This window comes from Pyxicephalus adspersus, chromosome 2 (assembly GCF_032062135.1).
Source record: "Pyxicephalus adspersus chromosome 2, UCB_Pads_2.0, whole genome shotgun sequence".
In the NCBI taxonomy this organism is placed as follows: Eukaryota; Metazoa; Chordata; class Amphibia; order Anura; family Pyxicephalidae; genus Pyxicephalus; species Pyxicephalus adspersus.
Genome location: NC_092859.1, coordinates 36,899,496 through 36,917,592, shown reverse-complemented (window position 1 = coordinate 36,917,592; position 18,097 = coordinate 36,899,496). Strand labels below are relative to the sequence as shown.

At 37.5% G+C, this 18,097-nt stretch overlaps 2 protein-coding genes across 3 annotated transcripts in view; one reads left to right on the top strand and one right to left on the bottom strand.

Annotated features, from left to right (window-relative positions):
• Window positions 1–5,799: 5,799 nt before the first annotated feature.
• On the top strand, window positions 5,800–12,706 carry NIPAL4 (NIPA like domain containing 4). The gene is made up of 6 exons (XM_072403107.1): window positions 5,800–5,914; window positions 8,840–9,088; window positions 9,630–9,686; window positions 10,105–10,195; window positions 10,295–10,455; window positions 10,616–12,706. Exons 1-6 carry the CDS (start codon window positions 5,881–5,883, stop codon window positions 11,263–11,265), a joined length of 1,242 nt encoding a protein of 413 aa, XP_072259208.1. The 5' UTR covers window positions 5,800–5,880; the 3' UTR covers window positions 11,266–12,706.
• A 3,451-nt stretch (window positions 12,707–16,157) lies between these two features.
• The window catches only part of THG1L (tRNA-histidine guanylyltransferase 1 like), a 7,781-nt gene continuing 5,841 nt past the window's right edge, over window positions 16,158–18,097 (bottom strand). For both annotated transcript variants that reach the window (XM_072400439.1, XM_072400440.1), the window contains 3 exons: window positions 17,867–17,955; window positions 16,990–17,097; window positions 16,158–16,485 (listed from right to left, as the gene is read on the bottom strand). In XM_072400439.1, the coding sequence (XP_072256540.1) occupies window positions 16,327–16,485; window positions 16,990–17,097; window positions 17,867–17,955 (356 nt within the window). In that variant the 3' untranslated portion in view covers window positions 16,158–16,326. The remainder of the gene's footprint in view (window positions 16,486–16,989; window positions 17,098–17,866; window positions 17,956–18,097) is intronic.

Sequence of the window (18,097 nt, the reverse complement as noted above, 5' to 3'; positions counted from 1 at the left end):
AGTGGCCCTGTATGGTGGGATCTGGGCCCAAAAAAGCCCAGTATTGCTTGCGGGTTCTCTGTGCGTGCAAGAAACCAGAGAAAAGGGAAAGAAATCACATGTTTATAAAATGAATACAACAGAAGCAGGAAGATCAATGCACTGCAGGTCTCAGGTACAGCTTCCACTACAGCAAGAACAGTGAGCAGATATTGTCAACAAATCACAAATCTCTTTAAATCTTCTGAGATTGGCAGTTAAAGGGAGCATTAGGCCTCTTTCAGATTTTAGCCTCTCCTAGCTGCACCTCCTTAACTACTTTGTTGTAAACCAGTTCTTTTAAGTGTGGTTGAAGTATGGTTCTTCTCTGGAGGAGGGGAAATAACCACATGGTCACAAACAACTTTTTAGGAACTACACCTCAATCCAACAAAACCACAACCACATGCAAACATGTACAAATTGGTTCCAAAATGCTCCTGTTCAGTTAAACCTGCAGTTGAGTACACTGAAGTTAGCCACAAGTCTGAATTGCCGAATGGAAGGTGGCAATAAATTCAGCCTTAGGTGATCCCACACCACATATTTAAAAAATGTTATTTTTTAGAAGGAATTTAAAAGAAAAGGTCACCCTTGTCTAGGTGCTATGGGTAAAAGACATGGATAAGGTAAGTATATTTCTAACTTCATTCATTAATGTTCCTCCACACTATATTCCTTAAACTAACTGTCTATGTAGCGGGCTTTGTGCACAGAGACACAGTCACAACAAAAATGGGATTTTCCTCAAGGTAATAAGCTCACAATAGTCTAATAGTTACAAAATGCTCTCATAACATTAACAGAGAGTCTTACTAAAAACACCTGAATTCAATAACTTGAAGGGATTCTCCCATACAATTGTCCATGTGTACATGGGGCACTGGTTCTATTTGCATTTCTATTTAGCCCTCTTGTGTTATCCATTTCCTCACCTTTGTCAAGAAATGAGATACATCCTTTGTCTTTTCAAATTCACCCAGTGTTGTCCATTTCACAAAGCAGTATAAATTATGTCACAGTACAGGCACAAGAAAAGAAGGAGAAACTCCATCCACCCAAGCCATGTATTTTTCATTTGTACTCTTAAGAGAACTAGTGAGATCTCACATTCATCTAACATTGATAACTTTCCTAAACCAAAGTAGCACAGTTGTTGGGACAGACTGCTTCCAAGGGCAGGAATGAAAGCTCGGATGGCATTAACCAATTAATTTAGGACAGCCCTCTTGTATACCTGGGAAAGTAAAGAAATGTTTTACAGTAGCAAGAAGACCAGATTCCTGGGGACAGGATCATCAGTGAACTCCTAGGTAACGCCATGGTCCTGGTCCTAAATGAGTCTTTATTTGGGGTCTGACTAAATGATATAGTGGTATTTCCCTATGATGGGGCTACATTGCCATTAACTGTCCAGGGAATACAGAAAGTTAGAATAGAATCATGATCAATTCAAATCAAGAAAATTTTCATAGCTGCAGCTGAGTAAACGGGATATGCAGATCACATTCACACTGGGAAAGCTTATAACAAAAATAATAGACCAAACCCTCCAACACATTCTAGCTTGAACGGAGAAAATTGCATGAAGCATGAGGTCATGGAAGTGATCTAAGGATATTGCCTACCTCACCAGAATCACAATAGGGAGAAATCAAGATATTCAAAAAAGAGCAAAATGTAAGGGTATTGGTCCCAGAGTATAAAATAATGGGCTCTGAACTCGCCTGTTTGGGAAACAGCTACAGAAACACTATCCTGAGGGCCAGCAATAAAGAAGGGATTACACACAATTGTTATAAGGAGAGATGGCCAATGGGAGAATATTCTATCCATGGGAACAGATTGAGTAACCAACAAGATGGCCCCAATAGTCAGGTGATACTTGCAAAAATACTTGTGTCACATCAGGGCAAGCTTTTAGGGCAATGGGAAGCCTGTTCCCTAGTCATCCAGAGCCTAATAAAATCATATCTACACCATTCAAGAATCCTGGTGAGGTCAACTGCTGTGTTATGGAGTCCTATATTTGATAAGGTTATACCCCCTATCAGTATTGTCCATTTCCAAAAGGAATTCATCATCTTGCTACAAATGAAGTTTCACGCATGATAAGCAAACACAAGGTTGGATATCTTGATTCTGTGTATGACAGATACAAAACATATCTGCTAGATTTAAAGGTCTATGAACATGTTTAGGGTCCATCTCTCTGTGGCCTATTTCAGGGCAAAGTATATTATATAACTATTAATTGGTTTCTGTTCATAAGAATTATCACTTATAAAATGAAACCTACTGTTGAAAGGTGGAGTGGTAAACCTCAATGTTTAGGTTTCATCTATGACTTTGTTTACATGCTCATGATTTTGTAACATACCTTCCATTGTGTTTTGTTCCCAAGTACTTTGTGACAACAAAGAACAAGTAAATTACTTAATTGTATGCTTTCTCAGCACACCAAGCAATGGCATCTAACCATAAAGACATCAACAAGGTACACAATGGGAAAGTGGGCAGTTCCATTCATCATCCCTAGCACCTGCTATGTCATTTACAGCTCAGTGTCACTTGGTCATGAATGACATACAATTGTAGTAAAAACCTAATGTACATTTAAACCCGATATCTGATTGGGTTATTCGGATTTGTGGGGATAAGGTCACTTCAAAAAAAAAAGTCCCTCTGAGTTTACTTTTTCAGATAATATGTATGTCCTTCATTCTGGTTTTAAACAAAAGCAGTCATAAAAATCTTTCAATACCCCCAATGCTTCCTATGTTCCTTTTCTACCCTTTCCATCGGAATCTAGTACAGCTTTTTAGAAGTTTGATTTTTTCCCTTATTTGTTCTGCAATACTGCACACAATACAAACAAAGTGACTGTGGCTTTTAGATACATATGAAACTTATTCAAAAAACAAAATCAATGAGAAATTGAAAAGTGATAAATACTCATTCCATTCCTCATACTCAATATGTGCAATGTTTTGTCATTTGTGTACTAATGTGTCTTTGGTCATGTATTCTAGAGGAGGGAGGTCTGTTAGCTCCTGAGAATTGTTATCAATGTTCCCTCTCACCTGCAGTACAACCTCATTTACAAGGCATGCCGTGTCACCTGAAATACCTGCGGAACAGGTCACAACCTGGAGAAACATATCCCAGTAAAACAATGCCTGATCTGTGTTGCCTCAATGGCAAAATGGACAGAGGACAAAGAAAGTTGTCTATAGATGAGTCTATGAAGAATAAAGTGATGGCTAGTAAGATGTGATTTTTATTTGAAGCCATCTCTACGGTCTCAGCTGGTGAATGCATTGTAATATGCCCAGGCCAATGCAAAGCCAACAATGGCCATAGCCTAAGGCGACAGGACTGTCAAAAACATTTCATAATTCCATGATGATGACTGCCAGTAACACATTTTTGTGTTTAATAAAATTTTGCTGCATCCAATCGTTCTTGTTACTGTTTACTCACACTTAGTCCATATAACTAGCACCAAACTGTTTACAAAGTGATACTCTTCTGGTCCTCATGGTTACTCACCCAGAGTAGGTAAACCCTAAAGCTGCGTACACACTTGCAATTTTTGTCGTTGGAAAGGATCTTTCACGATCCTTTCCAACGACAAGGGAGTGCACGATGCATGAACGGTGCTGTACATATGGATCGGCTGTCGTCCATCGTCCGTGGATCCGCCAGGTCGGTCATCCGGACGATGGACGACACCGACTGTACACACAGGAGATTTTCGCCCGATAATTGGCCGATGCCGATTATCGAGCGATAAAAATCTGACGTGTGTACGTAGCCTAAGACCTCTCCAAGACACCTCTACATGTGAACAGCAACAGTACTAAATGACAGATCTGCAACAAACAAAAAGTTGGCAACAAACAATAACACAATTTTTATGAAAGAGATGGACTGTTGTGTGTGTAGAGAATAGATGCATATCATAGAGGGGATGGCGATATATTTCTGCAATGAATGAGCCCCTTTTTGGGGATTGTATAGCTGTCCAATCTTCAAAAGCTACCTACAAACATGAGATAATTGACAAGTAAACTGTTCACCTCTGGAAAAACTCCAGTGTGTATGTCATGGTCGCCTAACATTGTTCATCAATTTGCTCTGAATGACCAATCGGGAATGACCTTAGGGGTCAAGAAAAATAAATATGGCCCTGTTCAATATCCATTTACATGGAGGTTTTTCAGCAAGCTGTTAATTTCAGTGAGTCAGTGGATATAAACTGAGTCAGTAAAATCTCTAAATAAATGAAGAATATATATTATTATATATTTTTACACGTTAACATTATTGCAGAAGTTGTTTAAAACTTCCAATCTGCAGCTTTTATTTCGTCTTATCTGGTGGTCCTGCCTCAAAGGATTTTTGCAAAGTCTCCTGCTTTAAACTTTGAGTGGCAAAGAATTTTACTTGAAAAGTGCTTACTCGGACATTCACTTTCACAAATGGACTGGTAGATAAGATTTTTAAACATGCTTTAAAGTGTGATATAACAAGAAATCAGGTGCCTGCAAGATCTATCTGACTATGCTTTAAACTGCCTAGCAATGGGACAGTTATCAACCAACCAAGACATTTTAAGCCATCTCTGGTAATACCCAGTCTTTGCAATTCTCTTCTGTTATATTTGGCCTGGCACATTGCTTATGTAGAACTTTGCAGTCAGTGAACCATGAGTCAGTGAACCATGTCAGTATAATGTCAATCTATAACAATATAAGCTGTGAAAACTACTGCAAGTTATAAAGCAAGCCATTTAAAAAGAAAAAAATGTACCGTAAGTACTGTATAAATAAATTTGCTTTGGAAATAGGATGGTTTAGGCTTCTGACACCTTCATTCATTGGAGAGATGTTCTTTTACTTCCTATCTCAAGAGGTGGGAGGAAATCTCTAAAATATTGAAGACATGCTCTTACATAGAAACAATGTCACCAGTGGAAGAATTCCCTTCAGTTTCTGTTGTAGTGACAACTTTTTATGGGGTATGGGGAAACCAACAGCAATAAAAACTTGTTTGGGATTCCAACATTAAACAATGTGCAGGTCTATCGGTGTAAAAGGCAGGTTTGTAAAATTTCCAGCTATAAATACAGAAGACAAAATCAAGGTGGTTTCTGTTTTTTAATTTTTTATGATGCTTGTATGCTATCTATCTATACATATATATATATATATATATTATTATTTTATTATATTATTATATATTTATTATATTATTATATATTATTTTAGATATATATTATTATTATATTATTTTATTGTTGAAAAAAGACAGTATACAATATTTTTTATTTTGCATATGTTATTGCTCTATGTGAAACATCAAATGACAATAAAAAATAATAAAAATATGCATATATTCTAGTGCACTTTTTTACTGTGGAGGAAAAAAGAATAAAAAAATCAAGTAAAAAAATTTGCAAAGCAACATAATTTTTTTATAGAGAATAGTTTGGAACAGGAAAAGTTTGGCCAAGCAGACGTGTTAGAATTTTAAAGAATTTCAAATACTTCTGACACAAAATTCTATTTTTTTTTTGTTTTTTGGTGAAGTGTTATGGAGTGTGTAGTGATATTATTTGATTGTTTTTAAGTGTGCACTTTTACAAGGTGACTGCATTTGGGAGTGGAGTGGGACACAAGGTGAGAAGAAAGGAGCAGGGGGGGTGAAAATGTTGGGATAGGAGGTGTGTAGAACCTATTGAAAGGGTGGAGCCGGACACTATAGCTGGGTTAACATCAGGTGAGGAGTCCACACAGGAGGAGAGGAGCTTGCAGCATTGAGATGTGTACAGTCTGACCCAGCATAGACATTCCTTACATGGCTACTTCATCAGCTCACAGCTGTGCCAATGGTGAGTACTTTACAAACTTTCTTGGAAATATTATTCTACACTTTTTATTTTTAAGAAAGAAGTTAAAAGGACATTGTGCTAGGAATAAAGGTTAGGAATAAATGCTCTCATTGCAGATCCCCTCCTGCTAATTGTTACAGCCTAGCTGGAACTGATGATTTCTAAACCTGTCCCATTGTAGAATCAAACTATTGCAGCCACTAATAGGAATAACAACTTGGAAATTTGCATTTCTTAGAAATATCAGTAACAGCTTTTTTTTAAGGAAACCTATTCTGCAAAAAACAGGCAGGCTTGCTTTAAAAGACTTTTCTTTTAAATATGCCAGTTGCTTGTATGTGACTTGATTTAGAAAAGGCATATAAACTAAATGCTTTGGTTTTGCATCGCCATGTTTTTGTTGTTTATTGGTGCTTTTTGTTATGTGTTGTATGTATTGATTTTCCTAAACCATATAACAAGCATTAGTGAGTGGAACAATGCATGTCAATGCACACACACGCTCCAAAATATTTCAGGTATGTTGTACAGTCACTGATTTAGGACGAAGACATATAGCTATATTCAGAGAGAAAGGTCTAATTTGCTTAAATGCAGACAGAACATGGAAAGATACCTGTAAATGACTGTACATGCAAAAATGGTCTCCGCAATTCTAGCATTGGGCAGGCGGAATTTTGTTTTTCATATTTTACTTATACTTAAGATAATCATCTTAATAAAAACACACAGCACAGATAATCTGATGGGTAATTGGCCAACACACAGATATAATCTGATGGAATATTCCCGAACATTTACAGACAAGTCAGTAAGTATGTCGTATAACTGAGTTTGTAAAGGCAAAGTACAAAATGTATGGACACCATGCGATCAGGTAATGCAGAAATCGTTGCTACTCTAAAACTTTGATGTTTGAACCTTAAAATAGCGTCACAAATCGCACCTTGTGAAGTCCCAGTTTACATCATTATTTCTGGATTTGCAGGTTAGGAGGTTACATTATATAGTATGATTGGTGTGCAACATTCATGGTTTTAGGAATGTTGACATGGCGGACATGGGAGGGGATATCTGCGATCTGAGTTGCTTAAACCGCCTCCTGTTAGATGCAACTATATTCAAACTGGGATAATCCCTATTCTTATTGTATTGACTTGGAGTCTTATTGATGGTTTTGTGGGTGAAGGTTTTGAATTCTACAAACCTGTTTTTGTTGTTGTTCTTTACTTATCATCTGATTCTTTTCACATAGTTATTAACATCTCCAAATAATAGGATGATACAAGGATAGTATCCTCTGAGTGAATACTATGTGTGCAAAGCAAAGGTACAGAAGACCATGAAGCTTTATACACCTGATTTTACTTGGCTGTTTGAGTTATTTTTTTTTGCTCATAGGAAATAATGACCTAAAATGTGGGTTTTATAATACAGCTTGTCCTTTTTAAAAAACAGAAAGTCTTTTCTGGCCCTGTGTTTGTTATGGACATTCCAATAAATTAATAGTTGGCTTTTAAATGATGCACTGAAGCATGTGACTGGTCTGGAGTGTTCAGGAGATCAAGGTGGATGGAAGTATTTCACTTAGTTTTTATTGTGTCACATACCTGAATTCAGAGGCCATTGAGATCTGCAAAGTCCTTTGAGCCTGGACTATTTATGGTTATTTGTCTGACAGGAAATAGGTGGTCTCAGGTCACCAAGTAACAAGTTTTTCTCCTGCCTAATAAATCTGCTGGACTATAGTCATGTTACACCTGGTAAACAAATGTAATGCACAGAAACTTACCATAGCAATCACACTCTTTCTTACAATGCAGTCTAGAAAATGCTCTGGGCAATAATAATTATCTGTGAATTAGTTCTATATATAGGGCACATATGTTGTATCCTTAAATAAACATTTACCATTTTAAGCATTGCTTGCAATTATTGGTTTTTCGTCCTGACTTCCAAAGCGATAGGAAAGTCAGAACTGCTAATTATTATGAACAAGATTTTATTAGTATGTTGGAAGATCTCCCTATGAGTGGGTCTTTAGCCCCAGTAAGTTTTGCTCAAAAGGGTCTTCACACTGACTATACAGAATGTTTAAATTAGGCTGGAATGACAAGCAGAAGTAAAATCGATGGCTAGCGTGTATTTATGTAAAATTGACTCTTTCTGTAACTTGTTTTGTTTTTATAAATGTTCAAAAGTTTCAATAAAATAAAATGTTTAAAAAAACATCGATAGCTAGCAAGTAGTCATGATAGGACCGCTGTTCTGAAGGTTGATTTTCACCTAAGACAATAACTTACCAATGTCAAGCTATTCACTGATCACTTTTCATGTGATTTAAGTGTCAGTTATTGTGTCACTAAATGTTTTGTATGGACAGGGGTAATTATATATCCACCCATAATTTAAGGGAGAAAATATGCCTGTCTATAGACCGCTTTAAGTTTGGGGACAGACCTTAAACTGATTTAGGTTGCCTTTCTTTCTATACAAGTAAATTGAAATCCAAAAGCAGCATGACGCAGCTTGATGCTGCTAGATGGAAGGTCAGTTGCAGATCAGAAAAAGGTGATTGCAAGATCACCACTTGTGGAGGAACTTATATAGAATTTAGGATGCAAGCTAGATGTAGACTGGTAATTCGTAGGTGCAAGGACCAAGAGTCTTATAACCCATGGCCGCCAATCTAAAATCAGCTCTTGGCAGATAGCCAAGATAGCCTAAATATAGCATCCTAACTAGGCATATATAACCATAGAAAGTACATTTATTTGAGAATTCTATAGAGATTGTTTAGGCGTGAATGAGTTCTAGGAGTTATATAAAGTAGTGCAGAAATATTTTTTGCTAAATTGATTTATGCATATTGTAAATGTAATGTTGAGAAATGTTAGCCTAATTATTTTGTTTGCCTCTTTGCAGGGACATTGGTGACCGTAGACTGCCCTTCACGCAGAGTAGTCTGTCAGATTCTGAATGAAGCTGATCCGTCTGTCTCCACGTACCAAAACCTAACCCTTGACTCAAACCTTACATCCTCAAGCAAGACCAACTATGAATTTCTCATCGGCCTGGCACTGGCAGTGTTTTCCAGCATCCTGATTGGTAGCAGCGTCATTCTGAAGAAAAAGGGGCTTCTTCATCTATCTCAGCAGGGCAGAACGCGGGCGGGTATGCGTGAATTTTTTTTTGAATTTTTTTGGTAAATGGACTTTGGTTTAATTTGCTGCCATTATATCAATTAAGCAAAACCCATAAAATGTTGCAATTAACCAATTCTTAACTGTGGTGGGTACCTACATTTCATTTAGGCTTACCACTCTTTATTTTCACTGGGAATCCCTGGTTGGCTATTCTCCCTCCTGGAGCAGCCATGATTGCCAGCCAGACTTGCCTTCAGTCTTGTCCATCTTTTGTTTATCTCCATTACATGGAGGCAGGGAGATTATATTTTTTTTAGTGCAATGGTAATGATGCTGTATTTCTGGTAATATTCAACAGATATTTTCTGTAATTGCTAAAAAAATATATGTATGTCCTAAAAAAAAGAAAACAAATGCAATCACATTCCTGGCCTAAGGACTGGCAAGCATCAATTTGCTATTTTATTTTTTTAATATAGTTATGTAATACAGTCTATTAATCCCATACTGAAAGATTTTATACAAACCATATCCAAGGTTTCTCATGCCTGATTTGCTTTATTTCCTAGGTGCTGGTGGACATGGGTACCTGAAAGATTGGCTGTGGTGGGCTGGACTTCTAACAAGTAAGTGTGTGTGTTCATATACACGTAACATGACTGTAATGAACATTCAGTTGTTCTTTGATGAATTGCACGCTGTCACAGCTAAGTACAAATGTGCTTGTTGATGGTGCAATTAACTTCTCCCAGCTCCACAGCAGCACTTTGCTGTCCACTTGGGAACAGGACCAATATTTAAGATAACCAAAAGTAAATTATCCACAGAAACCAGTTCACTTAGTAAAAGTAAATGTGTGACAATATTTAATGTATGCAGTATCATTTCCATTTGAAAAAAAAAAAAAAAAAATTAAGCTTAGTTGTTAAAGCTGGAACCTCTGCATGTGCATTACAATATAGACATATATATATATATATATATATATATATATATATATATATATATATCTGTTGTTTCATTCTTTTTTTTTTTTCTTCTAAGTGGGAGGTGGAGAAGTTGCCAATTTTGCTGCTTATGCGTTTGCACCAGCGACCATTGTGACACCACTGGGGGCCCTTAGTGTGCTGATCAGGTAATGACCTATTGTGTGGCAAAGACTTGCTCCTAAGACCAGATGACGCTTACATAATTGTATTTAAAATGTTAACTTTACTTTTTGTTCTTTTCTTAGTGCTGTCATGTCATCCTATTTGCTGGGAGAGCGCTTGAACCTCTTGGGAAAGTTGGGGTGTGCACTCAGTGTGTTGGGGAGCACTGTACTGGTGATCCACTCCCCCGAAGAACAAGAGGTGACCACAGTAGAGGATATGACCTCCAAGCTTAAGGATGCAGGTAGGAATGCCATACAACTACAGTGAACAGTCATACCATTTTTTTTAATTGAATAACAATTCTTAGATTTACAAAATATAATGAAAAGACCCCAAACACATTTTGAATTTTCAATCCAATGTTTTTCGTGCTTTTACTTACTTAATATTTCAATCCACAGGTTTCATTGTGTACATCAGCATTTTGTTCATCTTTTGCCTGATCCTCATCTTCTTCCTATCTCCTCGTTTTGGCCACATCAACATTCTGGTCTATTTAGCAGTATGTTCTCTATTGGGTGCCTTCACAGTGTCTTCTGTAAAAGGTCTGGGAATAGCTGTGAAAGGCCTTCTCACAGGTTTGCCAGTCTACCAACATCCCTTGCCATGGATACTCATCCCCATCCTCATCGTATCAGTCATTACCCAGGTTAACTACCTTAACAAATCACTGGACACTTTTAACACATCCATGGTCTTTCCCATCTACTATGTCCTATTCACTACGGTGGTCATCATCACATCACTAATCTTGTTCAAGGAATGGGTGTCCATGTCTCCATTTGATGGTGTTGGGGCAGTGTGTGGTTTTCTTATCATCATTCTGGGAGTTTTTATGCTCCATGCCTTTAATAACCTGGACATCAGCTTAAAGAGCCTCCAGCAACAATTGAAAACCTGTGCACCTGACAAAGAGGAGACTAAGAATGAGGACGTAATCGCTGAGCCTGCTAATGGAAGGACAAAAAAAGGGGACAAGATCACTTTAATAGACAACATGGAGACTGAGCACAGTGGAAGTATTCCTAAAGTGTTTGTTATATATACATAGACCGGATTCTTACATTAAGTAATTTGGTCTCTTGTTTTTGTGTACATAGCTGATGATGGGTAATTAGCCTATGCTAATGGTCTTTTGTTTGCTTTACGCACATTTTGCATTACCCCTACAGGCATATTGAAATGCAAAAACTGCTTAAAGTAGGTCAGGAGGAAATCAAATGCACCTGTAAAGGATTTCTGAATGATACTAAAACTGATGCTATTGGAAATAGTAGACAAAAAAACCCCAAGCTGAGGCTTTTTAAGGTATTGTCAAACTTAGATGAGGTCTAATGATTTCCTTTTGTAGATCTCTGATGTTTGTTCTATTCCTTTTGGATAAATTCGCTAAGCAAAGCTGCCTAATTCCATAAAACCAAACAGTAACACATAACTTGTCTGAATTTACTAATTCTACGTGAATATAGTCACTGTACTTTGTCTACTTGCACTTACTTTATCAAGTATGGGTATCCTCCACTTTTGGAGGGACCTTTCCTGGTATGACATGGGTATGAATCTAAGTGATGATCCTGGATCAGGAATGTGCAGAGAACAAGTGCTCCCTTGTGTCCCTGGGCTAATGATTTTTAGTGCTACATAGTTTCAATAGGGACTTCCGTTTAGGTGTCCATTTTTTCAAGATAGGACTTTTTCCGTCTTTGGAAAAATCCTAACATTACCCAATGCGGACACTAATAACAAGGAAATTGTGACAGTGGTTTTACTTTTTCAATTACTATGCAAAACTGTTTTTTTATATAATGTAAATATATTCAGGTGCTTCTACCTTTGTGTTACTTGAAATGTACATATTTTAATATTCCAATTTTGTTAAATGTTTTTAAAGTAATTTTTTTTATTAGGTTATAAAAGGTTTTTTCACATTCATTTGTGTAGTAATTCTACAGCATGGTGTCTATGCCTAAGCCAATGACATTTTATGCTATACGCATTGGGAAAATAGAGATTGTGTTTAAATGTCACATCTGTCATGGGTTAAGAAAATGAAAAACTTAAGCTAATGGTGTTATGATATAGCATAATATTTCACTAGAGCACTAAAGTTATTTTGTTGGACACATACCACCCAATAGACCTTGTGCAGCCAGGAGTCTGATTGTTGACTACTTTGTGTTGTACGGTTAAAAAAAAACTGATGTGAAGTACGTATGCTGTACTTTTCAATTCCAGTTACCTAGTTGCATGGGAGATTCACATATAGGGATTGGTGTTTGCTAAATGGTTTCTGACATAAAAACACTGATCACCAATGTCTTGCCTGCTAATGAACATCACCACACCTAACTCGGTATAATATTAAATAAAAATAGGATTATTCTAAAACTTTCTGCAACTTTTTTGAATGAATAATAAATGGTTATAGTGTTTTTTTTCTATAGTAAGTCTTTCAGCTTTAGGGATGTCCAACAAGGGAATAGATGAAGAAAGGCCCAAAAAGGAACTGCCTGAAATTTGTACCACCTCCACCTAAGGATTAGACATTCAGCGCTAGCATCCGGAAGAAAAAAAAACATATCCTTAATATTTAACCAGGATCCGTAAGACGGTTAGGACAGTATCTTTATGTGGCACCCAGAGCCTTTCATTGACTCCCAGATTGTCCATTCTAATAGAATCCAGGTAGCTGCAGATAGAGGACAGCTTTCTCAGCTGCCAATCTCAATTAAAGTTGTTAAAGCCTTTTTAAAACCGGAGCTAACAACAACAAAAAAAAAACACCCATCCTCTAAGGACACTTCTAAAAATCTGTGGCAATTTGGTAGTGGGAAGGGTAATCCTAAAAGCGGAAATATAGCCCAACTATTACCTATATTAGACTTCCTGTGTCCCTAAATAAATGTTGGGTTTAAAGAAAAATTCTGGCTGCAATCCTGGTCTTCTTTCACTTCAGGACCACTGCCATGATTACTTTCCATCACAAGATGTCATCAGTTTTCCAGATTCCATAGGCATCATTCAGCCTGGAAGACAAGAGGTCCTTTGATAGTAGGGTGTTCCCACAGCACCCTGTACCCACATAAGCACCAATGTCTTTCACTGTATCATTGACCCCCCCAGCACTAGAGAAGAGCTGAAGAGCAGTCCTGTGACTGGGCTGATGACCTCTGGAAAAGATATGTATTTGAAAAAAATACTTAAACGGGTAGCAGATGCAACTTAAAACAAAAGACAAATGCTTGCTTGGAGGAAGGTTGACTTGCTACTTACCTTAAAGGTAAACCTGCCATGCAAGCGATATGGAGGTTGCCAGCTTGAGCACCCTTTAAACAAAATCCTAGTTTTGTGCTGTAGTGGTAATCTCTGCATACCTGTCTTCAGGTGAGTTACCAAGTGTAAAAATGTTTTAAGGATTATTGGAAGCACTGTATTAAAGTAACAATTTGTGTGTTAGTTTTAAGATGGAGAACATAATTAGGCAAAAGTAAACCTTTGTGTAGCTCAACCTTAATTGTCTTAACTCCTGCAGCAAAATATCTGATGTTGAAGATGGTTTACTGAAGCATCTGTTCTAATTTGTCCTTACAAAAACAAGTTGTAAATGAATTTATATAAATCCTGTTTAATAATAATAATAATAATTTATGGCTGTGTGGGAAAAACTTGCTGCTGTAACAACTGTTTAAGCATTCTGGATGTGGGAAACCAGAAGCTTACAATATGTTTGCCAATTCTTGTCCAACATTGCAAACAATTCCAAAACTGGAGGTTGTTGGGTTCTTGATTCCTTTATAATACTTTGTATATTCTATATTGAGTGAAAAAAAAGAATCTGGTACTCACGAGGACGCTTGATGAAGACTAGATTTGCTCTAGTTTTTGAAACAATTACCTCATAGAAAACTAATGAAACATGAAAATTAATGTATTTTGTATTTTTTTTATGCTGATGATCAGGACAATCACATTGAAGGCTCCAGCATTAGTCTGCCATCATATGTCTATCCCATTTGATACCTTTCTTCCATCACCTTTTATATCTTGATGGAACCTTGTATTTTTTATGCTGATCAGGACAATCACATTAAAGGCTCCAGCAGTAGTCTGCCATCATGTGTCTATCCCATCTGCCCCGATACCTTTCTTCCATCACCTTTATATCCTAATGGAACCTCTCCCTTTGTTCCTCACTGAAATCCCCAAGGCCTTCTGTAAATTTTTGCAAAAAGCTATGGAGATAGTGTACCTTTTATGCTCATAGTAGCACTCACATTTTTAAAGTTTAAGAGCAAGTTTTGTACCAGTTCTTTATAATTTTGTGCTTTATGGTTACCCAAGAAATTCGTGACAAACATGACATAGCTGTGCAAGGCAGCAGCTTCAGTATCATTGATGTAAATTGTGGAATTTGAATCATTTAACAGTTTCCAAATCTGCGGGCTATCAAAGATTCCTGCTTTTAATTTTTCAGTACTCAATATAGGAAGTTCACCATTTTTAAATCAACACATATGGACCATTGGTGTTCATGATAGCAAAGCTTTTGTAAAACCATTTCTGATATTTTCATATTCTTATGTTTTGTTGAGTGACTAGTTGGAATTGATGCATAGCAGTTGCCATAATACAGTAAAACAGATTTCAAACTTCCAGTGGAACTGTCTATGAAATACTGCCAGTCTTCTGCTTGGTGTTCTAGTACTCCCATATGGGCTAGTAGTCCAGGGATGTTACAACAGTACACAAAGTCTCCATCTTCACTGAAATATGGTAGAAGCGACACCTCTCTTGTTCTATAAACCGGTATTTTAACTTCCGGTCCCAGACAGTTCTTTTCTTTTAGCCTGGATGCTAAAAATTCAGATGCTTGTTTTGACAGACTGAAGCTACGTACACACGGCAGATTTTTATCGCCCGATAATCGGCATCGGCCAAATATCGGGTGAAAATCTGCCGTGTGTACAGTCGGTGTCGTCCATCGTCCGAACGACTGACCTGCCGGATCCATGGACGACGACCGATCCTAATGAAAGGGAAGGGGGAGAGCGCGCAGCAGGGTGCCGCTCCGTCGCTCTCCCCCTCCCCTCTCCATAGAGCATGAACGGTGCTGTATGTACAGCACCGTTCATGCATCGTGCAGTCCCTTGTCGTTGGAAAGGATCGTGAAAGATCCTTTCCAACGACAAAAATTGCAAGTGTGTACGCAGCTTTAGGTCACATATTAAATAATTGAGCTCTTCTTGGGAGAACTGCTGGTTTGATGAAACACTTCCTTCATATTCACTTCCACTGCTAACTCCTGGATTACACTCCATGTCCGATACAGGAATATCAGGGAGTGTACTGAACACTGGTATGGAAACGTCAGCACGATGCGGCACAGGGCGTCTTGCTGATTCCAAATCAGGGTACTGCCACTTGTATTTCTTGTAACGATTGAAACCTTTTACATTCACAGCACGAAAATAACAATCATTATGATTTTTGGGCTCTGGCCATACCATAGCTACACCAAACATATCAGTTGTCCATTTTTACACTGATGTAGACAGACACTCTACACAAGTTTTACATACCATATGGGGAGCAAAGTACTTATCTTGGTCTCCCAGTTTAATAAAAAAGTATGCAAGATATGCTTGTTTCACAAATTTTGTAATGTTTCTGCTCTGTTTTTGTTGAAAATACTCACCACAAATGTAGCAAAATTAGAGTCATTTAAACAACTCCTTCTTGAAGAACTAATATTTCTGTAAAGAAGGCAAATGAAAGTTTCATGAAAAATGTGTGGTGGGTGTTTAATACTACAAAAGGGTTGAACACTGATGAAGGCTGCACTGTGGAGTGGAAGTTGCAAACATATGTATAGGTGCTATTTTCTTGCAGGTCACCTTTACTTTTGTTTACCCCAGCAAAGTCACTTAGGCAACAGCCACAGACTTGGATTACAAAAAGTTTTTATTTTAAAAAATTTTCAATAAATAATTTACACAACTGAGACCAAGGGTTCTGTTCGGTCATTGAGGTCTTTGGTCATTATATCCCAGTGGTGTCCATTATGCTGCATTAGCTAAAAGCAGAAAGGAAAACCCAAAGGAAGAAACTTTAATCAACTCTCAGAAGTAAGAATATCTGGGTTCTCATCCCAAAACATGTCACCAATTATGTCACAATGCAGAATGGGAAACTGGGTCCGTGAGCGGGATACCTCCACCTCTCTCTCCTCTTCACCTTCCAGCTTTATCATCTTCTTGCTGATCTCATTTACCTATACATGATAAACAGGTTCAGAAAAAAAAATGTACGAGAACAATTAAAAGTAGAAGTTTGCAGACATTTCACATAAAGTATATTGGATAAAACATCAAGTATGTAATGATGACTGTAAGACTTAGTGGAGGATGTCTGGCCTTAATAACTGAAATAAGTACAATTTACTTCTTATAGCTCCACTGGGATATTTGGTTTGGGACCCCTAGGCTTTGTAGCCTCTCAAAAAATCTCACGATTGTGCTTTGCTGTTTTTGTGCATGTGTGCCATAATCTGCATTCATTGTTATGGAAAAGCAATGCACCCACAGAATGAAAGGTGGACTAACTAAGCAGAAATTAAAGCACATATAAAAACAGTGAGGATATTTTTAAAGAAGTGATGCGGCACCCAGCACTCCAGAGTTTCTGGAAGGTTTGTTTCTCTTTAGTTGTGAGCTTAAGGTTTGTAAGCTTAATGTTTCATTTAACTTAACATTAAATAGTTTATATGACAACAAACCTTCTTCTTTAGGATGATGGATCCTTTCTTGTACATTAAAGGCTCGTTATTGTAGTTGATGTTGAATTCAGAAAATAAAATTTCATTCTTTTCTGCAGCAAGTGTTCCCTGTAAGGGCAAGGAATAAAAAAAAACAGGTAAGTCTGCAAAAGATCCATGGAGCAGAACACTGGAAATAACATGCAGTTCCATGGTCCTTATATGTCCCTACACAATTTTATGCTCTATTGCACAATTGGTATTTTACAAGGTATTTTGTGTTGCGAAAATTCAGTTATTTTGGTTGGGCTGTCAATGTACCACAAAAGACAAAACAAAATGTGTGCCACTTTTGTAATTCAGTGCACCATAGCAAATGGAATGTGTGCTGTGGTGCACTGCAGTGTGCGTGTAGTGTCGACTACTGTAACCAAATCGCCTTGCACCCATGTTAATGTATGTTTTTACCACAACACAAGTTTATGTGTTATGCTAGCCTTAAAGTTGATTGAGCACCAGATACATTATTTTATGTTTAGTGCATTCTAAGAAATAAATAAATGTAACATTTTCAGTACTCCACCTGACAACGACTAGAGCCCTAATTTTCTATACAGAAGGACAAAGGAGGCATCACTGAGTATCTCCTTCCTACACAAAGTTGCTGCTTCAGAGATGACACAATAATAATTTAAAAAAATCTTGAGCCATTTCTGGCTGTTTCCAATGCCTGACACAGATCAGTCCTTACTATATCCTCTCACTTTGTGACGTGCTATAAAGTTGCACATTAAGAGTGCTCCTCAGTACGACCACAGCCTCTCAATTGGTGATTTTGCTTGTATCTCCAATGATGTTGACTGAAGCAGTAAAAGTGAAAAAGAGCGATATGACTTACCCGTAGTCGGTCTTGAGCCTTTGCTGGAGTTAATCCTCCCCTCTGGACCAGCATCCAGAACACAGTGTTGTAAAGATTGTTAATGTGACCTGTAGATAAGCAAGTACAACAAACTAAGTTACCATACACAAATGTGCCAATCAATACAGCCACCTACGCAGGATCTGTGGGCAAAAAGGGTAGATTTCTTTTCAGGAACAAAGATACAGCATTAATATTTGGGAGGAGAGA

Bases quoted from the DNA above. Each gene is read 5' to 3' on its own strand.
- NIPAL4 (XM_072403107.1), top strand. From the start codon at position 5,881: ATGGCTACTTCATCAGCTCACAGCTGTGCCAATG. The intron at 5,915-8,839 runs GTGAGTACTTTA...GCCTCTTTGCAG, and splicing joins AGCTCACAGCTGTGCCAATG to GGACATTGGTGACCGTAGAC. The intron at 10,456-10,615 runs GTAGGAATGCCA...TTCAATCCACAG, and splicing joins CTCCAAGCTTAAGGATGCAG to GTTTCATTGTGTACATCAGC.